Consider the following 23,564-nt stretch of genomic DNA (forward strand, 5'->3'; position numbering starts at 1 on the left):
GATTACAGATCATCAGTTTAAATCTGGTAAAATGGTATGCAGAAATTATAAAATTAAAAATATGAAACTGTAATTTATAAAATAAAGAACAATTATGATCTAAAGGGTATCAAAATTTACAAAAAGAAAAAGCTTAATATTTATTTGTTTACTTTATTAAACATTTCTTTCAATGTAAGTTGTTTAAGTTGCTTCGTTTTATGTGATAATTCTTTCTCTTTAATTCTATAAACAGACATAATTTCTTGTTCAGTTACAAAGTTCCGCTGTTCAAGTCCCGTAATTGCTGTGCCAAGAATACCGACTAACTTGTCAATCGAAATTTTTTCGTTTTGACTAACCTCTGTGTCACTTTCTTTACTATCGGAAGCAAATTATAATGATGAGGAATTTCTTTAAATCATATCAAAGACGGAATACATCGAGATGAAATACTACATTTAGTAAGGAATTATAAGCCAAATAAAATGAAAACATCTGTCCTGAAGATAAGGATAACGCTGACAGATCAACTTCCAATTCATTGCACGGCGCGGCGTCCCCCCCCACCTCAGAGCAGCGTGAAATTGATAAACATATTTCGGAATGCTTAGGTCATTTTTTGCAGCAATGCAGCAATTTCACTTTTGTTTAATGGACTTTGAAACATACTTTCGCTTTGTAGATCCTTTACATATTAGTAAATATATATCGGAAATTCTATTTGACATAATCGAAAGTTCAAGCTTACTTTTATAAAACTGCTCTAACAGTCTGCAAAAAATAATAAGCCGTATCCAATTCGAAGATTAAGGAACAACGCAATCTGCAACATTAACTGAATTAGATAATTTTAGCTGAGCTTATACCGTCCGTTATACATTAAACGCGCATGCGTAAACGTATTTTGCGCATGCGCACACGCGTATTTGCAGCCGTAAAGGTCTTATGCGCATGCGCAAAAAGTTTGTAGCCTCAAGGTCCATATTATGGGTGTCCGAAATAACGACTTTTGACTGTATACCCCAAAAAGTAAGATTTCAGTGAAAATTGAAAAAATGTGCAACAGTAACATTTAAAAAAAATCCCCCAATAAATTAAATTGTAAATATCACCACGAGTGTGAGTAACTGAGTACTTAATTTAGCAATACCTACCTGAAAAACTGAAGGTGAGGGCCAATTCAACTTTAACTTCTAAAAAAAAACAGGCGACAGCATCATGGAAAGAAGGGCATTTTTTATCCTAACAGTTTTTCTTTCTTAATTCTTCCACTTATTGGGCATATGCATCATTTGGTGCTCTGACAACACAATGGCAAATTTTACTTTGGCTCTCAAATGTGGTTACCATTCTAAAGAAGACAAAAGGTTCTGCCTCCACATTTGCACCCTTGCTTTTATGAGTAAAATATGATTCGTCTCTTTTATATAGCAAAAAAATACCCAGACAAAAAGAGGAATACATATTTATGTGATTCCTACTACTTAAATAAAAATTATCACATTTGCTGAAAAATGCTACGCATGCAACTAAATATGTTATTATCTATGAAACAAATGATGATGTTAATAATGAAATGTAGGTATTAACTCAGATTCCCCTTAAACATAAACTTCAGAGAATTGCATCAAAATTCCAAGATGGATATTAATATTAAGAGATATGATTAAAGCATTTTATGATTAAATAAAATAAAAATAATACTTCTTCAATTATTTAACCTATACTATCATTTTTGTCATTAAATTATCTGTAAATAATTTTGAATTTATATACAAGTCGACCCCTAAATTTCAGTAGCAAAAAATTTTCAATGAATACATGAAAATATATATGGAACTTTCTTTACACTTATACAGGCAGTAAAGATAAGAAAATGGTATTGCATTCAATTTTAGCACATATAGAAGTAAAAAGTCATTTCATCTTGCACTTGAAACAGTGCCTGGCAAATTCAGCGACTTGTACCTTACATGGCAAAATCAAAGACCGTATTTTGACTGCAAAAGCTTTATGTACACCATCGAATTTTCATTTTCGGAAATTGGATGTCGGGTTCGACGCAAAGGGCCAACGAGCATTTTACTTGAAACTAAAACAAAATGTGAATATCGCCAAATCTTTAAATGCGCCAAGGTGGCAAACTGAGAAGTAAATCTTTAAGACACTCCTACGAAAAATGTGTAAGAGCTCATTTCTATGGCAACAGACAGCTGCAGACAAACTAGCGAAAGCTGTTCTTACCATAGACAGACATTATGCAAAAATTATTGTTTCCTTCCATTTTATAATTTCAAGAATATGTAACAAAAATGCTTTTTTTTTTTATATATGTTCGAAAATTATCTGATATTTTTGTCACTGACTGTATCATCCCTCCCCGCAAAAAAGCTACAATCAAACTACCAGTTTCACACACAGATTTTTATTTAAATAAAAAAAAAAAAAAAATCAACTTATAATAGTAGATACATGTAAGGGAAAATGCATATAATACATAAAACAGATAATAATTATTCTGTTAACATAATTGTTTACTGCCTAAAACAATTTACTGTTTAAAAAGGCTTAAGACAAACCAAGGCAAACATAAGATTAATATGTACATAATCTCTCCTTACATAGAAACATTAGGATTCTGAAGAATTCTGCATTACAACAAATTCATGGATTTGGATTTGGATTATTTAATTATGGCAAAGCACACGAGGGCTATCTGCCTAAAGGGAGGGATGCCTTCGTGGAGGACTTTTTATGGGAAACTGGCTCGTATACATGTTACACATGAGGAAAACCACGAAAACGCCCATGCAGTCAGCCCGTTCGCGTGAGTCGAACCTCAGACCGAACTACCAGTGTTCAGCGTCTTTACCGCTCGGCCGCTGGTGGGCCCCAATAAATTCATGTCTGGCCTTCAAAGGGGGGATTATTTTTTTTGGATATTTTTGAAAATCCAGAGTTAACGGCTGTGATCTCAGTTAATCTGGGTTTTAACTCAAATTGCTTTTAAGATTTTGTTAAATGTTTCTTCTTATAACGATTCTATTTTTGATTTTAACTATTTTTGATTATTTTTCGATTTTAACTCCAATTGCTTTTAAGATTATTTTGATTTTAACTCCAATTGCTTTTAAGATTTTGTTAAATGTTTCTTCTTATAAACATTCTTAGGATATCTTAACACATACCAATGAAAGGTAGAAGTCTCAAATTCCATGGTAAAATAAGTTCTCCTTCAGATAGCATATCATCCATAAACATGCTGTCACTTACTGGAGTGCTTGATACTGATGTAGTGGTTGAATTTTCAGAATACGTAAACACAGGTAAAGGTCCCACAGTCTGTGAAGATGACTCTTTCAAAAAAACATGTTCTTCAGGTTCACAATTAGTAGAAGCATCAACTTTTTTTTTATTCTCCAAATGAACTTCCAAAGGCATCAAAGTAATTTCTGTACCAATTTTCTTTTCAGTTGTGTACACTGGAATAACACATTGATTTGCAGAATCTACTGTGCTACTTTCAGTAGTTAAAGTACTTTTTGTACTAGTAAGAGGAGGATTAATCTGAAGAGCAACATCTCTAGTTTGAACAGGAAGTGTAGAAGAACTGTAGAGGATATATATGAAATATTAATAGCTGATTTTTAATTTTTTAATGTATAATAAATAAATGAAGGATGCTTCAAAAAGACTGGATGACCAAAACTAGTCTGGACATTTAAATTAATATTATTATTTAAATTAATATTATTATTTAAATGTCTAGACTGGTTTAAATAAATATAGCAATTTTAGGTACTTGTGAGTTAGCGCAACCACCTTATAAGAAGTCGTCAAATATTTAAAATGTGCCACACTTTGGCTACTGTATCATAGCAATTCTTCAAGCAATCACATATAATTCTTGTGTTTTAGTAAACAACGTCACCATTTTCCTACTTATTCTTTTTTCTAATATCTCAAGTTTCAACAGTTTTTGCAATTAAATCCTGTTATTTCTTTTTCTTAAATTCACTTTTAATATATGTGCTAGTAAGATTTGCCTGTAATGGAAGAAACTGTGGTAAAATTTCTGCAAAAATAAAGCATCTTACCACAAAATTGTGAAAGGAAAAATTGCTTTAAATCTATCCTTAAAGCAATCACCTCGATATTTCCATCACAAGAAAAAAAAATCCACTCTTAAGTCGATTAATTGACCAATTTTTCTGGATAAATACTACTTATAATGTAAAATAAGTAAGCATGTAATTAATAACTTTTTCAGTTGCAAATCATCATTACTTTTTCTTCAATAAAAAACAAAAAATTGCGCTAAGGTGGTTGCGTTAATATTTAAGTACCCAAATTTGATAAAAGTACATTTTAATAAAATACAAAATATACATTATAATGCAGGCTCTCTATGAAAAACATTCCAGATAATTAGTCGTTCATTATCTTACTAAATTGTTTACTTATTTATTTTGTAATTTATTTAGGTATGGAAAATAATTCTCATTCAAAAATCGCACCCCCCCCCGAGACCAATATAAAATTCAGATTGAATATATTATTACTGAATGTTACATGACTGATTCTGTTACACTCTAAGGGTCTATCTTATTTGACTCACATATTAACTCTCCAAGCAGCCACAGATTTGATCCTGAGCTATTAAATTCCCAAAAAAAGGACATGAGTGAACAATATTTTCTTGATTATAATTTCAAAATGACCATCCTAATTTGTACCCTGATCCATTTTCTTAAAAATATATATGTTACTATAATTTTCTAGAAAAATTTTAAGGTGCTTGCCTGTGTATTTAAGGTTACCATAATTAATATTTTTGAATGTATAGATATAGTTTGGGCGCATAGAATATTAAAATCAAGATCCTGGGTCTCTGACCAATCACTCAAGAGATATTCAATCATGTAATTTTTTAAAGATCTTTTGCATTACAGAACAACACACAATTTTCTACACAAACGCATATGCAATAATGGAGCCTATCAACTACCATTAAACAGCTGTTCTCATAAAAATGTTGTTGCTTAAGCAAATACTATCAATACTTTTTTCAAATCTGTTTTGCTGTTTATCAAAATAATTAATCTGAGAGATAAATCTCTTATGTTTAGACAAATTTCTACTGTAGTTAATACAAGTTGATGACGAAAGCATATCTTCTAACTGGAAGCATCAAAGTGATGCACATAAATTTCCAGATAAAATTGTTTTGCACATGTTATTCCATGAAAAGATTTTATTTTTTATCATGAATATGTACTAAAATGTGAAAGGATTATAAATTAGACATGTTTCTATTCAAATTATCAGGTAATAAAATCACCACTTGATCTTGAGAATTTTTTTTATTTAGAGAAAAATGCATACATTTTATAAGAATGGTTAATTACTTTTATCTGTAACTAATAACTATTTTTTTAAATATTTTTGGTATGAAAACATACTTAGCTTGAGGCTTTTAAAAACTGGATTAAATTACTTTGAAAACACAAAACACCTGACAGCTGTGTGCTTAAGAGGAAGAATGTCTTTGTAGCAGACATTTCAGGAAGAAAACTGATTTGTATTCACATTACACATTAGATAAAACATGAAAACCTCCTGCATCCAACTTGTTCTACTGTTGTGAATAGGATCCAAAATAAATTACTAATTACTAAATTGATAATTTCCCAATTTTAAGAAATTAGCTACTGATCAGCAAAGTTTTTAAATGGACTGTGAATTTTTAATTTATATCAACTTGACTACAAAGCTATAACTTTCTTAACCCATTGCCAGTTTTCAGTTTGATGGTGAAAACAGACCCAAATGTCTCATAAATGTTTTAACTTTTGTCCTCAAAAGGGGCTTGCCTCCAAGACTCAAGTTGTCTCAAAACGGTTTTGCCTCCAGCAAAAAAATTTCTTCCATTCCTTTTTCTTCTGTTAAGCATTGAAGACAACAGAGTTGTAAAACTGAAGTGTATTCAAAGCTTAGATCCTCCTAACTTTCCCCTCCGGTTATTTGGAGCAGTGTTGAACAATACAGACTTCAACTTGTGTTTTGTAAAAAGGTTACCTACATCCATGACTTCTTCCATGACTGAGGTGTTCGTATGAAGTAGAAATTAGAGTTTCTACAACTGTTCAGCAAGATAGCCTTTCTTACTAATCTAGATAGTACAATATAAGCAATAAATATTTCTACAGAACCCTATATTAATATTTAATTTTCGTTTTATGCTTCTTATAATCACATTTATGAATACAGAAGTCTATTATGCAATGTTAGTTCCATTAAAAATATATGATTAAGAATGTTTCCTGTAAACTGAGTGGGTGAGCTAAGTATTATTAAATTGGGTCAGAAATAAAGAAAAAAATTTAATCTATCAAGTATAACTTTTTACCAAGTTTGATGTCAGTTATGTCTAATTATGTGCATTTTTATTTTATTTATTGGTTATTAACAATAATGCTTCATTTTAAAATCAATCAGTCTTTGATTCATGCCTAATTGATTCAAAAGAAATGCACAATATTGTCATTCAGATTGAATAATAATTGTTACAGATTTCACAAATGTCAAATTTATTAATATTATCTTTAAATTTTTAAGTTCTAAATTAAAACTGTATTTTAACTTCCAGAAGAAATTCTGAATTATTTGTTGGCAAAAATGTTGTTAATTATCATAGTTTTAATTCACAGGCTTGAAATTTTAATTAAAAATTTAATATTCTATAATATTATAATTATTTAATTCAAAACAAACTTTTTTGTTATAGGATAAAATGCTATATTATTAACAATTTTTAATTAGCAAGCAATCTTAATGCTATCATATAAATATTTCAATGGCACTTGCTATATAAATTTGAATGAAATGATCCAAGAAGAAATGTTTCCGAGAAAGTTAATATGGAAACATTCTGCGCATACAATATGAGAAGTTTACTGTCTGCATAAAGTTTTAGTTCATGCACATATAAAAAAACTGTAACATGTAAATAAGTGGTCAAAATAATACAAATTCCTGTAGATTTTATGTAAATGTTTATGGATTTCAACATCGAGTGATCAATGTGTATTTTTTACACGGGGGAAAAAAAAAAAAAAAAAGAAAAAAAAAGAAAACTGCAGAAGAGATTGTTTTGTCTTGTAAAAAGGTTAGGCTATTAGAATATGACAGAGTACATGAGAGATATTTGCTTAAGGCAAGGAATGCTTTCGTAACTGACTCAAAATTTCATTACACATGTGGAAAACCACGAAAATAAATCATGCAGTCAATGTCTTTGCCTAGGATCGAATCTCGGTCAAACTACCAGTATTCAGCTGTCCCACTGCCAGCGGCAGGACCTTCACACTTGCAAAGGCCCTTTAGCTTAAGAACTGTTTATCATCTCTTTCATTCCCTGATGTTAGATTTTTGTCATTAGGGGAATTTGTTTACTGTTGTTTGATTTCAACGAGTAATGGCAAAGCTATAAACCTGAAAGATAAAATACCCTCAGGAGGATTTATTTCATGCCTAATTGATTTGTTTCATGCATCAGGAAAATTACAGAAATGCCTATGCAGCCAGTCCATTCCTCAACATATGGAAGTAAGGCGATCTACAGGGTAAAAAAGTAAAACTGTAAGAATTGCTGAAAATTTAAAAATTGTTTTTGAAAAAATGTTTCATTAATTCTCATAAGTATACATGCTTATATGCATAATAATTACAAAAACTTTCATTGCTCTAATGTTACAGATTTTAAGAACTATCTCTTCTTTTTATTTTATTTTATGTTCATTTTGGATAAAGTTTCAGCGGCTATTATTTTTTCATTTAATGCAGGCTGGGAAGACAAACAGATGACGCCGACACAAAAATGAATTAGACGAATTCCCAATCTTTATTACCACGCATATAAAAATCTTCTCAGTAGATATTTATTCAATCATAATGAAATCTGATACATTTCTATGATTCAATCATAATGAAATATGATAAATTTCTATGCACGTTGGCTTTGTAAAAGAAATGACATAGGCATTTAAGCAAAGGTAAAGTGGCACGATGTTGACAGAAAGCAATTAGGGAAGGGAAGAATGTATCAATTAACTTAGCAGTATTTATACTGAGGTATAAGTAGAGCTAATCTGTGATTGGTTTATTTGAGGTTGTTACATAATATATAAGATTCTCGAATTTGGGAGAACACATGAATTTAGAAAAACAGTACCAAATCTAGAATGTTAATTTTGAGGTCGTCAATTATTTTAAAGCAGCTATAGTATTTTGTTATATCTTACATATATGTATAAATTAAGCATTTAGTTTATATATATAAAACACTTCTATATTAGCTCATTGCATCACTTTTAGAGCCCAGCAGCGGTCAAGTGGTAAAGTGGCCAAATAGTACTAGTAATTTGACCTAAGTTTGATTCAAAACGAGATCCCATCAATGGCAGAGCTGTAAAGTAGCTGAGAACTGGTAGTTCGACCTGATTTCGATTCCAGAAGATGGGCGTTTCATAGTTTCTTCAATGCATAACATGGATATGAGCCAGTTTCCTTTAGAAATTCACCCACAAAGGAATTTCTACACTTAACATATGGTTCTAGTGTGTTTTGCCACAATCAGATAATCCAAACCATTTATTCTAGACAAATGGGCTGGCTTCAGGGGAGTATCTGTGGATTTCCCCATGTGTAACATTGGTACATGCCAGTTTCCCTCAGAAAGCCTTCCATGAAGACCTCACCCCCCCTTTTTTTAGGCCGTTAGCGCCAGTGTTCTTTACCATAATCAAGTAATTTAAACCAATTAATACATCATTTGTATGTTTGAACTAAACTCATGAAGAGAAACTGCATTTTGTTTTCGGACAACAAAGTATTTTTGCATCCTGCTCTTTTTTAATAGGTCATTTGAGCCATTTTAGGTACAGTTGATGCAAACAAAGATATGTTTTCACATCAGTAATCTTTAAAATGTAATTTAATTAATTGCCTAGCTCTAAAATACACGAAACTTAAGTTGTACTTGCTAAGAAGTCATTTCATGGAAATATATAATATAGTAATGGTCAAGAATATTAGAAAATTGAAGTATAGTATATGTCATGAAGTATATATGTGTCAGCAGTAGAATGTTAGAGGCAAAGAAACAGTTTCAACTAATATGCTTTTATTCTCTCATAGTTACTTTTGTTTTTATTTTTAAGCTAAAACACAATTTAAAATATTTTCCTTTTCCAGCTTCATTTCTTTTACTTCTTTGTTACTTCATATATGTGCAATATAATCAGAGGGATGCTACTAATTATTTTCATGTATTTCCATTTAATTTTATTCATTAGAAATGTGAAAAAGGCTTACATTAATAAACAATTTCTAGTTATACACAATTAAAAAAAACCATAATTGGAACGCTTAAATTTTGCTTTCTAATAAATATACCTTAGTTGAATTAAATTTTTTAAATAAAATATTGGAGCATTAATTCAATTTTAGTACTAATATTAATTTTATGAGACTGAGAGTTGTTGAATTAAATTTTTTAAATAAAATATTGGAGCATTAATTCAATTTTAGTACTAATATTAATTTTATGAGACTGAGAGTTTAGAATTATCTGTTTAATATAAATTTTCATTATAATTATTAGGGAATTCCTCCTAAAGTGCACTGGTGTGTTAGTGGTAGCAACTGCCAATCTGAGTAGCAATTAGAAGATCTGTGGTTCGAATCCCAGTGACAGTTTGCCTGACTTTTTTTTTAATTATATTTTCTTATAAAAGAAACTTAATTTGTTTACATTGACGCACAGATTAAAACATGGCAGTCGAATATTCACATGTATTGAGTTCACTGGATCTAATGCCTCTCCCCTCGCTCTTTCATTGACAGACAACAAAAGGAATTATAGCATTTCCCCATATGGGCTCTATTGGTATGTTCATCCATTAGCATTTGGAAGATCCCACGTTTCTAATCTTAGCGAGGGCATGGCTATATTTTCATATTTCTTCAAAAAACTTAATGCCACTGCATGGTATATAATTTTTCGTGCAGCTTTAAAAATTATTTCAGTTTTCACAAACTTTTCAACCTTACTTTTTTCTGATATTGCTTTTTCATTATCACATGGGGATAAGTGAAAAAATAGATACTTCTGTCTACTTTCTTAAGTGAAGGAATTAGTAGAAAAAGGATTGTCGCATTTAAAACTTGTTTAAATGCTTTCTTTTTCTCTTTAAAAATTTTTACTGCTTATTTATTTATTACATTCCTAGCTAATACTCTTTCAAATATGAACATGATAAAAAGGAACTCCTTTCATTTCGAAATAAATGAAACTCTTGTATTATACTTTGAATTCCTTCATCTTTTTTTGCTATTAAGGATTCTTTCTTTCATCTTATTATATATATATATATATATCCAACACTTTTTATAACCTTATTACTAAAAAATTGTATAACTCAAAGAGTGTATATTTTTTAGCCCTTTTACATAATGTTTGAATTTTTAGAAAAAGGAAAGTCAAAATGCTTACATGGAAAATTTTTTTATTTGTCCCATTTAGTGCTATCTCTCTTTATTACAAGAGGCTATTTTCGCCCGAAGGCTGTACCTTTTTGCGAACGATTAGTGTTAGAGCAGGCAAAGAAAGAAATTGGCAATCTCCAAGAAGCATTGTTCCCCACTTAGTAAAATACACATGAAGATAAGAACAAATTTCCATGAAAATACTGTTTAGGAAGTTTTATTTTAGCATAGAACAATTTTCAATTACAAATGGAATTAATTTCGGGACATTTTTCACAAAAAAAATTTGTCAAGTTAAATTTGATACAACAAATTCATTATACATGTACACTATGTATTCAAGAAAATAAATTCCAGAAGAAACTATATCATAAATTAGGGCATTAATGCCATTACAACGTGAAAATATCTCCATGATTTTTTTTTTCCTTTGCCTCTTCATACAAGTAGTGTAAGAAATGTTTATTATGTCTTGCTCCACAATTTTAGATACTATAAACTATTAAGAGACTTACAAATTTTATTTATTTTCTTTTGTTTTGCTCAAAATATACAAGGACTCTCTACTTAAAGGATGCCTTTGTGGAGTACTTTCTAAGAAAAAAAATAACTTGTACTAATGTACACATGGAGGGAAAAACACAAAAAGATCTGTAAAGTCAGCTCATTCATCAGTATTTGGAGCCAAGTTGAACTACCATGGTTCAATGATCTTAATCACTCTTGCTCTAATAGTATTCATGAGCTTTGCATTTTTGTTGATCAGGCTAATTTATGTCGAAATCGCAAGAAATTTATCAAATTTTAAAAACTGCCTTCTGATGAAAATATTCCAGTAATTTTCATTTATCAGAAATTTCAAAATGTGTCAGGTTTCTGGAATTAAAACTGAGTTCTTGGATGCCCATACATATGCTCATACCAACATATCAGCATATATGTATGTGCACATGTGAGCATATAGCAGGTAAGTTTAGTCATTTTAAATATAAATCATGCAACACAGCTTTTATGATACATTGAGTAATCTTCAGTGTGATGTAATTAGTGCCCTAAATATGAAAGAATGTGAAACTTAAATTAGGAATTAAAGCAAATCATTCCATAGAAATATGCTATGCCTGTATTAATCTAGTAATGATTAATTATTCATGAATACTGTAGTATGCATGTCATGTAACAGTTTGTCAGCAGTACAGATATCATTAATACAAAGGGCATAATTTTGATATGTGTGCCTTTTGTTTTAGCATAGTTTTTCTCTCGTTACTTTTAAGCTAAGCCTTTAAGTAATTTTTCTTTTTCCAACTTATTTATTTCTTAAAATATTTCCAATAAAATCACAGTGATATTATTAACAATTCCCCTTTATTATATAATTATAAATTTCATCCTTTATTATATAAATATAAATTTCATCCTTTATTATATAAATAATTGAAACGTTTAAATTTGACATTCTAATAAATATTTTATCATTACTCTCTGAAAAATTCAACTCCTTTAAAAATGTACGAAAATGAATTAAATCGTGAATTTTTTCTAGTCTTGCGACAACAAAATTTTAGAACCATCAGTTGTATATCCACATTGGTTATAAGAAATTATCTTATTCTTCTCTGAGGGCTCTCATGGTGTAAGTGATAGTAGATTGGACTAGCAGTCGGAAGGCCTGTGGTTTGTATCCCAACGAGAGCATAGCAGATTTTCCATATTTTCTCCTCAGAAAAACGGAATGTCTCTACAGTGACGTCCAATGAAAATGTGATAGACAATAATTCGTCAACAAATGAATTAGGCCAACAGTGTCATGTGCTTCTTCTCACTTGCCCTTTCAGTGAAAAAAGCAATAAGGAATTATGCCATTCTCTCGCTATCTTGCGAAAATGGCAAGATAGCAAGTTGAGTAGAATGGATGTCCTTCTAGCTAGAATTTAGATGACCTCGTTGTTAGAAGCATAATGAGGGAACTGCTGAATTTTCGCATTTCTTGCTTTGTCTCTGCATGGTATCTTCCCACTCGTGCAGCTTTCAAATTATTCTGCCTTTTGCAAATTTGCTTTTTCTGGTATTGCTTTTCTATTATCCTACGTTGATAGGTGAAACAATGCAGATTTCTGTGTACTTTCTTAAGCTTACGTATCGGTACAAAAACATACTGTCACATTTAAAATTGGTTTCAATACTAAAAATGCATTTGATTGTTTGATTCTATTTTTTCTTTTTCTTCCTTAAAAGTTTTATTTTTCTTCCATATATTTACTTATTTATTACATCATAATCTAATAGCCTTTCAATACTAAAGCGATAAAAAAAAGTTCTTTGATTTTGAGATAAAGTAAACTCTTTCATTATGCTCTGAATTCCTTCATCATTCTTTCATTACTAGGATTTATTTTCTATAACCTACTGATTATATATGATTATATATCTGTAATATATCTAATTATATATGCATGTGAGTGTGTCTGATGATTTAATTAATTACTCATATAAATATATATGTAATTTTTTCAGTAGATAGTCTGGTATATATATGTACATATACCACACATTTTAAAAATAATTTCATTACACAAAAATTTTGTATCTTAGAGAGTAAATCTTTTATAATAGATTTTCATAATGCTTGAATTTTGAGGGAATAGGGAAAAGTCAAGTTGTTTACAAATAAACAAACATACTTTTCCCCATTCAGTGTTGTCTCCCGTTCACTGAGGAATTAATACCATAGAAAGGCTGTTTTTGCCCAAAGACTCGGCCTTTGTGTGAATGATTAGGGGAAAGAGGAAAAGAAAGAAACTTTTAATTCATGAATCGGCAATCTGTAAGAAGCATTGACTCCCAGAGACTAAAGACGACTATCTGGGAAGTTGTATTTTAGCATAAAATGGTTTGTAAATCCAAATAACATTAATGTGGTATCAGTTAGTTCAACATAGCCACCAGAGAGCATCACCGAGGTGAACGACGATGATGTCAGATGTTGTTTCTATGTGAAGGCGCTAACAAAAGAACTCTGTTAAAATAGCGAGCGTGAGTAGGTGCTGAGTAGCTATTTAAATACAGTACAAAGTCCGTAATCCGGACTCGTCGGGGCTTCGGCGATTCTGGATTAAGGGTTTTTCCGGATTATAGATCATCAATTTAAATCTGGTAAGATGACATGGAGAAATTATACAATTAAAAATATGAAACTGTAATTTATGAAATAAAGAGTAATTATGATTTAAAGGGTATCAAAATTTACAAAAAAAAAAAAAAAAGCTTAATATTTATTTGTTTACTTTATTAAATATTTCTTTCAATGTAAGTTGTTTAAATTGCTTCATTTTTTGTGCTAAACATGCATGCGTAAACATTAAACGCACATGCTTAAACGCATTACGTGCAAGGGTAAAGCATACAAAAAAAAAGTTTGTGGCTTTGAGGTTTGGATTATAGATCATTCCGGATAATCGAAGTCCGGATTATAGACTTTGTACTGTACTTAAAATCATGCAGAACTGTACATATATCTAACCAGCATGAGAACGCACAACGGTACTGTTATTTAATTCAAATCTGTAGCTTTTCTGTTATTATTCATCAAATGTCTGTGGTGCGGAAGACATGTGGAAGTATTATTTACTTAAGGATATCATCTTCAACTCCCACCCACAGAAAATCTGGGGGGGGGGGCTGTCCGGAATACTTCAAAATAAGGATGAGCGGCAGCTTAGAATTTATAGACACATCGGATTTTACTGCAATGGCTCAAAGTGAACTTTTTATGGCTACTGACATGGAATGGGATCCGAACAAGAAACAAGCAAGGTAAAACCTCTGGAGTTACATATGGATGTTAGTAGCCATGGTTTCGGTGCAGTGTTACTTCAATGCTCAGATGATGGATAGCTGCATCCCATCTATTCCATGAGTAAGAAAACATCACCCCAACAAGAAAAAAATGTCAAGTCATGAACTCGAAGTGCTAGCGATCATCTTGAAAAAATTTCAAAGTTATCTCTTAGGGAGAAAATGAAAATAATGTCCAACTGCGAAGCATTCCAGAAAACAATGCAGAAAAAAGAAGATCTGTTGCCAAAAATAGCTAGATGGGCATACTACTCGAAGAGTTCGAATAGGAAGTTATCCACAGACCCAATCAACAGATGAGACACGCTGACGCATTAAGCAGGCATGCTGTGTGCACAGTCACTTATTCGCAATGTGAAATCACCACTAAGATTACAATAGCACAAGAGACTGATGAGCGTCTTCAGTTATTAAAAACTCTGGTCGAGAAAGGACTCAGAAATGACTACCTGCCAAAAGATAATGTGTTGTATCTGCAAGAGGGAAGTCAAGAACTCATCGTTGTGCCAGAAGCGATAGACTTAGAAATTATTCGTAGCATACATAACAACAGACACTTTTGCTGTACAGAAGACAGAAGATATATTGAAAAGAGATTTTCATATTTCGAATGCTAAAAAGAAAATAGAGGAAGTTATAACTGTGTCGTGTGCCTCCTCCGTAATAAAAAGTAAATGCATCTTCACTTGGTAAGAAAGAACAAGAGAAGCGGTGTAGCGGAATGCTCATGAAGGAGCTGCAACAAGATGCTTACTTGTCGTGCGTAGGTGATCAGAGCTGGACTTATCCAAAGTGACCGCACATAGGTGGTCAGCTGTATCATGTACCTGTCTATACTGGAAGTGATATGATTCCTGTCCTAAACATAATCAATTCATCTGTATATACTCATTCTGTTTATCTTTATTTCTGTCGAACCAAGAAATAGTTGCTGTCTTGATATACCAGTGTGCTGATCCATGTTTTTGAGGTTGAAAACAGAGTCAGGATTGCCGAGCTGTGGTATCAGTTAGTTCAACACAGCCACCAGAGGGCATCACCTATGCGCTTGCAGGGAGAGCGAGACGAAAGACGTTGATGTCAAATGTTGTTTCCACTCAAAGGTGGTAACAAAAGAACTCTGTTAAAATAGCGAGCGCGAGTAAACGCTGAGTAGCTATTTAAATACTTTAAGGCATGCAGAACTGTATATGTATCTAACCAGTGCGAGAACAAGCAATGGTACTGTTATTTAATTTAAATCTGTAGCTTTTCTATTATTATTCATTAAATGTCTGCGGTGTGGAAGCGTCATTTACCTAAGGATATCATCTTCAACTCCCCACCCGCATTAATGAAGAGAAATTTGTATAAATGCAATCTATAACTCTAAGATAAAAGTAAGTAAAAGGGGGCAATGTAGGGTGACTGTCCAGGGCACTGAATGCAGAAATGTCCCATACTAATAATCAAGATGTTATGATCTCATCAATTATCATCTTTTGAGAAACGTTCTGTCTTGATTTCGTTACTTTTGATTTTTAGAGTAAGGCCTCAAACATATTACTGTTGGCCCTGGATTTAGATTTGCTAACTTTACTAAAGCATGCGATATCTATCTTCCAAGATAGAGATATTCCACTTCCGCCAAACTTTCAAGCAAGAAAAACTTGCTCGCATTTAGTTTACAAATAGAAAAAAATCATAAAAACTCCATGCAGCTGATCTATTCCGTCACTGAAAACAGAAGCCAGCAACTAGTTTTCCCACTTTGATTTTGGAACTAGATATATAATTACAAAGATCTCCATTGGAGGAGATCATAATTCATTATTCTTTTTCCACAGATGTAAAACCTGGTTAAATACGTTTCCTTGTTTATAAACTGGAGAAGATTTTTTTAATAATTCCTGATATTTTAAAGGAAAATTTTCATGTATTTTACCCCTGTAGAAGGTCTAAATAATTGTTCATAAAACCACACTAATTTTAACAATCTGAAAATGACACAAATGATGTGAACTCTTTCATAATTATATTAATCATTAGCATTAAAAAAAAAAACCCTTAAGTTGGGTTTAAGATTGCCTCAGAATTCATTTTTTTTTAATTTCCTAATTCAGATGTCATACAGTCTGGTAATAGTTATTTTTCCTATTACGGCCATATCAGTGGCCAATAAGGCCGCTAAATACTGGTAGTTCGACTTAGATTCAAATCCATGGAAAAATACAATGCAGCCGTCGCATTCGTTCATCTGGGTTCATCCTTATACATGAATATGAGTCATTTCTCTTTAGAAAGTCCTCCACGAAGGCACCTCTCTCCTAAAAGCAGATAGTCCACGTTTGTTTTGCTGTATTAAAATAATCCTAATCCTTAAACTACGGCACCAGTCACACTAAATAAAGATGAAAGGTTTCTAAACAAAATTTTTAATTGGTCTGCGGGCCCCAGTGACCAAACGGTAAAACTGCTGAGCACTTATAATTCCACATGGGTTCAAATCCTAGTGAATGCGCTTGTTCCATTAAAGTTTTCTTGGGTTTTTCTACGTTCAACGTGAATGAGATGTAGTTTCGAATCAGGAAGTCCTGCATGATAGTTTCCGTCCTCTTGCGCAGATTCGAAATCCGTTAAATATTTCTGCATTGAATACAATTATAATTATTTCTTTTTAAAGAAAATATTAGGGGGAAAATTTGTAAACATAAAATTGAGTGCGATTACAAATATTTTTAAGTAATTAACAATTTGAGCGGGGAAAACTTTTTTGTTACGCTAAATTTTTGAAAAATCATTTGATGACTTTACAGAAACTACACAGAAAACTAAGAGATAATCCAAAAGAAAACTGGAAGATGATTTACAAGAAAATTCTAATGAACCTGCTTAAAAGGCAGGAATGCATTGATAAAAACAATAAAAATAGAATTTCTCTCAAAATTACCGTTTTGGGGATACAAAACAGAAAAACTATCTGAAATTCAGATATCCATTCAGAAAAATTATCTGAAAATACTTGAACTTAATATTAACACATCTGCTGCCAAAGCTGATGTAATGTGTTCAAGGTCTTATTTACATTTTTAGTCTTTTAAACTATTTTCTGTTTTATTATTAAAATATAGATAAAACAAATTACTTTTTGGAGCAAACAAATTCATTTCAGTGTATAGTTGGCATATGAAACAACATTTTTGCTCCTCATGGCAATTACAGTATAACTTGGAACCAGATAAACAATACTCATCTATTCTTAGATTTTTCAGAAATGATTTTCAGAAATTCTTAGATTTTCACAATGAAAATGCAATATGTTATTTTCCAGTAGTCCCACCACAGCACTAAACAAGAATTTGAACAATCCATTTATAACATTTCCCAAGTGAATAAAATAATAATAATAAATATATAAAAAAATAAATAAAATATTTTTATTTAAATTATGCCCAAAAGGGCATTTTACGTGTTATCTTTATTTATTAAATAGCATGTTCTTAGCGCATAAACTATAAAATTTAATTTAACAGCAAGACCACAAAATAATTTTAAAATGAGCAGAGCTTTAGAATTTCCGATACACAGTCTCGTGCGCTGGAGATATATATATATATATATTTTCCCTGTACAGTGTTGCCATTGTTTGCTTTGAAATCGTTGAGTTTCTTATTAAAAAAATCGTAAAAGTGTTAACAAAATATGAAACTGATAATAAGACAAATTTCAAATTCCAAATTTGGGCTTCCAGATGACCATACTCAGTAGAAGATTTTGTTAATCAAAATTTGATGGCCCTAGGTACCATTGTTTTACTCCAATGCGAGAAACATACACACATTTATGGAGATTCTCCATTATTTACTTTCTTTAAATATAACACAGAGCAATAATATTTGGTGGCAACAATTTGAAAAGTGAACCGACGTTTATAATGACCCAACGCATAATACCAAAACGAAAATAATAGTCCTCCAGGGCAAATTGCCCCTTTGGACTAATAATAATAAGACTTTGCGTGTATGTTTGTGCGCTCGTTATTGTATTTACATTTAGAGAAATAAATGATCCATTCAGTATGCCAAGTGTATTATTTAGTCCCTTCCTGTAAAATCTAAACATTGCAAGCATTTGCTATGGCAATACTTGTACTCGATGATTTAAGCAAGGTAATAAATAATGAGTTATTTTGTAGCCTGAAAATATACACAGTTACTTATTTATGAGTTATTCTCGTAGATGGCAATGAACATGTTAAATATACTTGAAACTTTAATGAACTCAGTATTCCAAAGTATTACAAGATACAATACTTTGAAATAATAACTCAGTATTCCAAAATACATTGTAATCTCAACTTTCAGAGAAATATAACTACATAAAATAACAAAAAGAAGCAAATTTTAAAGAATTTACTATTGTATTTTTTTTTAAAAAGTGTGTTTTTAAATGTACCACATATTTTGCTTCATAAGAATTTAAGAAAAAAGCAGAAAATAAAAATGGTTCAAAATATGTACAACATGACAGTCCATGAAACAAAAGTTGATTATTTGACTAAATTTTAATAATAATAAAACTTCCCAATTTTAAATAGAAAAGGTAACAGACACTGCACAGGTTTGGATTAGTTTAAATTTCCCTATTTTTTAGTAGGAAGAATAATGAAAAATATATTTCATTTTTTAAATATTAATAATAGATTCATTTCACAGTATTATTAAAAAAATTAAGAATAAAAATATTTTGAAAAAACTCAAGCGCTCTTAGCATGCAGTGTGGTCATTCAGTTCCTAGTTTTACCTCTGAATATTTTTGTCAGCTGGTATCATTGTGTACATGTACAAATCGGTCAAAATCCCCTCTTTAAATCCATATTTCATTGGCACGTTTTTAATGATATGAAACCTCTGCCTGCACATACATAAGTTCATATGTTACACAGACTTAACAGGAATTGCAAATACTCTGTGCTTCTTGAAAAAGAAAAAAACTTTGAAATACAAATCTTTAGCAGATGTCTAGCATTGAATATATTCACACTGAATATGGATACATATAAGTCATCTGCAAAAATTTAAACCACTAAAATATTCTGCAATACTTTGAAATTAAAAATAATGAGATTGCCCTTGCCATTTAATAAAAACAAACTTTCATCATTTAAATAAAATAAAAAGAAATATACAAAGCATTGCAATCTAAATAAAGTGTTATCAGAATCATTAGGCTATATTTTTATGTTGATAAGAATGTAGAGATGGAACCAAATTAAAAAAATTCTCTATAGAAATACATAATACATGATATTAGAAAATCATTTCATTAATAAAACTTGTGTCAAAAATGTATCAAAATATTAAAAAAATAGTACATGGTGTTTTCAGCAATCTTAGCGATCATGAAATTTCTTTATTACCATCTAACGAATTACTCTTGCAGTCTTAACTTACCTTGAACCAACACCTGAATTTGAAGCTAAATTTGTGTTTTCACAAATGTGTTGATGTATCTGTTTCAAAATACTTTCAAGTTTATTTAGGTTTCCAACTGGTTCAGGAGCCACATCACCAGATCTCTCTGCAAGGGGTAAAAAACACCTAATTTAATATTTTGTAATTTGTCTTTTGTTATTAATTTCAATACATAGTTTCAAAGATATTTTTCAAAAATATTTTGTTTTATACTTTCCTTTGGGAGCTCCAGCATCGGAAATTCTATTTGACATAATCGAAAGTTCAAGCTTACTTTTATAAAATTGCTCTTACAGTCTGCAAAAAATAATAAGCCGGATCCAATTCGAAGATTAAGGAACAACGCGATCATCAACATTAACTGAAATAGATAATTAGATAATTTTAGCTTATACCGTCCGTTATACATTAAACGTGCACGCGAGAACGTATTCTGCGCTTGCGCAGACGCATATGCGGAGTCGTAAATGTCTTGCGCACATGCGTCATAGCAGCGCATGCGCAGAAAGATTTTAGCTTTGAGGTCCGGATTATAGATCATTCCGGATTATGGGTGTCCAAATTAACGACTTTTGACTGTATATATATATATAGAGAGAGAGAGAGAGGGATAGATAGATATATGTACCAAAATTCACGTTGTATATCCTAATAAATTATAATAAGAGCAACGTTTTCTGTATGAGAAAGAAAAGAATAGTGACTATATGCTACATTAGAATATTTGGCAATCATGTAGCATGCGAGCTACTGCTCTTAATTAACAATATATTTTTTTGATGAAGACACTATTCTTTTGTTGTTTTTTGTTATAATCACTTCTCTTTCCCGCAATTTTATCACACATTCAAATTTAGTTGAAAAGGAAAAATACAATAATATTGTACCCTTATTTTAAGATATAGGTAATAAATATATAAGTATGCTAACGATCAGGTATTGGATGACCTTAATAAACTACATAGTAGTGAAGCCTATATGTCATATGTCTTCAACAAACTATTATGGCTGAGCTTCTTTAATAGAGAGATAAATTGATGATGTAGTAATTATAGCCTTTCTGCAATGCAGTAAATTATGTTCGATGCTACATTTTTTATTTAAACCCAATATATTTTCAGCTATGTATGTAATTTATGGGTAATTGTATAGCACATTCAGTTTTTCATTTTCATAGCAATACTCACTACATCAAATGAGATACTTAAAAACTTATTACTGTCTGGTAACATAGCATTTGCATTAAATGATTATATGCAACTGTTCGATATTATAAATTATATAAGTATGTTTCAGATAAGCTTGGACAATACAATCAAAAGTCTTTAATCCGGACTCGTCGGGACTTCGGCGATTTTGGATTATCAGTTTGTACGGATTATAGATCATCAATTTAAATCTGGTAAGATGGCATGCAGAAATTATAAAATTAAAAATATGAAACCGTAATTTATGAAATAAAGAGCAATTATGATCTAAAGGGTATCAAAATTTACAAAAAAAAAAGCTTAATATTTATTTGTTTACTTTATTAAACATTTATTTCAACGCGCGCATGCGTAAAGCATACATTACGTATAGTCGAAATTAGAAAACTGCAACCAGAAAACTATTTGATGTGTATTTGTGATATTTATAATGACGACGAATTTGATTTAAGTCATATCAAAGACGGAGTACATCGAGATAAAATACTACATTTAGTGAGGAATTATAAGCCGAACAAAATAAAAACATCTGCCCTGAAGATAAGGATAGTGCTGACAAATCAACTTCCAGTTCATTGCCCTCCCCCAGATAAGCGTGAAATTGATAAACAGATTTCGGAATGGTTAGAGAAACAAAGGATATGCCTTTATCCATTTTTTTTTCAGCAATTCCACTTTTTGTTTGATGGACATCGAAACATGCTTTCGCTTTATAGATCCTTTGGCTGCTCCAGAATCGGAAATTCTTTTTGACATAATTGAAAGTTCAAGCTTACTTTTATAAAATTGCTCTAACAGTCTGCAAAAAATAATAAGTCGGATCCAATTCGAACATTAAGGAACAACGCAATCTGAAACATTAACTGAAATAGATAATTAGGTAATTTTAGCTTAGCTTATACCGTCCATTATACGTTAAACACGCATGCATAAATGCATATGTAAAAGTATTACGTGCATATGCGTTTATGCATGCGCAGAAAGTTTGTAGCTTTGAGGTCTGGATTAAAGACTTTTGACTGTATTTCTTTACCAGCATGCCCAATTCCCATTTCATAAAGAGGTTAGAATTTGTAACTTCAATCATTTAGCTAATTTGAACATCAATCATGAACCCATTTCATAAAGAGGTTAGAATTTTGAACTTTAATCATTTAGCTAATTTGAACGTCAATCATGAACCCATTTCATAAAGAGGTTAGAATTTTGAACTTGAAGAATCAATATGCCCTTTACTGAAAAAATTCTGCTTCAGTTTTCAGCGAGTAGTTTAATAAATCATCATCTACATCAAAAAATAGTGAAATGCAAACTAAAAAAACAGACTATTGTATTTTGAAATTGATTTAAGGAATATGCTAATCAGTCCAAAATTGATATTAAACACAACATATCTTGAAAACCTCTGTGAAATACACCAAGTATGATTTTCACATTAACAGACAGATGTTAATAAAATGATCATTAATCAATTATAATTATGAATTATTTGGTCAGAAAATCACAACTGCTGAATCAGAGTATTAATTAAAAAATATTGGGAACCACAAAGTAGACAATAATGTTCAATAATGTTCAATATGTCATAACAGATTAATGAATAATAATTATAATTTTGAATCTTTATCAGGGTTCATAGCCACATTTTGGTTAAAAAAATAAGCACCTAAAAGCACTTCTCAAGCACATTTTAAGAAAAAAATAAGCACCTGTCTAATTACATTATACATAACTGCATAACCTTAAAAATTAGACTCGTAATTTAAAATATTTAATGATGAAATTTCAGTTCAAAATAGAGGAAATAAATAATAATAAGGCATATTTATTCTATTCGCTTGGAACTTAATAATAAATACAATTTATTTTTCCACTTATATTGATATTTAACTAATTTAAATCTAAATTCTGAACATTTTCTAAATTTTCATTGTATATCAGTTTTCCCTTAACAGATATTGCAAGCAAAGTAATTTAAGTAAAAAAGAGGAACATTTCTGAAAGCAGAAGACAGAAATTTGCTTCATGCAGTCATCCTTTAACAGTAAACTTTAACTACCCGCATACTTAAAAATTGGCGAATATTCGAACTATCGAGCATAACTTGAAAAAGAGGAGCGGAGGGGGGGGGGATAGACTGTAGTCGTTCTTTAGATTTTTCTGCTAAATAAATACTTTTGACATTTCGGTATGTGCATCATATAAAAACAAATCAATGGAACAGAAAAATATTCTGCTTGCAAGCACAGTAAAACTCATTTAAGTATTCATAAACAAATCTTGGACCGGACATCAAAATTAATTATCTCTGCAAAATATCTTGTGCAATAAATGCACCTTAATTCTTCCCTACATGATATTACGCAATCGGATTCAACAGCTGCCGGTATAAGGAGAATAAAGAACTAAATAAAGGTAAAGAAAGAGACTTACCAATCTGGGGTGTTTTTCATTTTAATTTTCAACAGACTGCATTAAATTTCCGGAATAGAATCATTCTTCTCTTGGGTTGGTA

General features: G+C 30.9%; 1 protein-coding gene across 4 annotated transcripts in view; it reads right to left on the bottom strand.

Moving 5' to 3' along the window:
- The window catches only part of LOC118180445 (uncharacterized), a 131,010-nt gene that overhangs the window by 15,394 nt on the left and 92,052 nt on the right, over positions 1–23,564 (bottom strand). For all 4 annotated transcript variants that reach the window (XR_004756665.2, XM_035349544.2, XM_035349548.2 and 1 more), the window contains exons 16-17: positions 19,821–19,947; positions 3,171–3,592 (exon numbers count right to left, since the gene is read on the bottom strand). Coding sequence is in view for 3 of the 4 variants with exons in the window: in XM_035349544.2 (XP_035205435.1) it covers positions 3,171–3,592; positions 19,821–19,947 (549 nt within the window). In the remaining variant the exon portion in view is untranslated. The remainder of the gene's footprint in view (positions 1–3,170; positions 3,593–19,820; positions 19,948–23,564) is intronic.

The sequence above is a fragment of the Stegodyphus dumicola genome, chromosome 4 (assembly GCF_044657685.1).
Source record: "Stegodyphus dumicola isolate Sdum_Otavi_A_Nest chromosome 4, ASM4465768v1".
Classification (NCBI taxonomy): Eukaryota; Metazoa; Arthropoda; class Arachnida; order Araneae; family Eresidae; genus Stegodyphus; species Stegodyphus dumicola.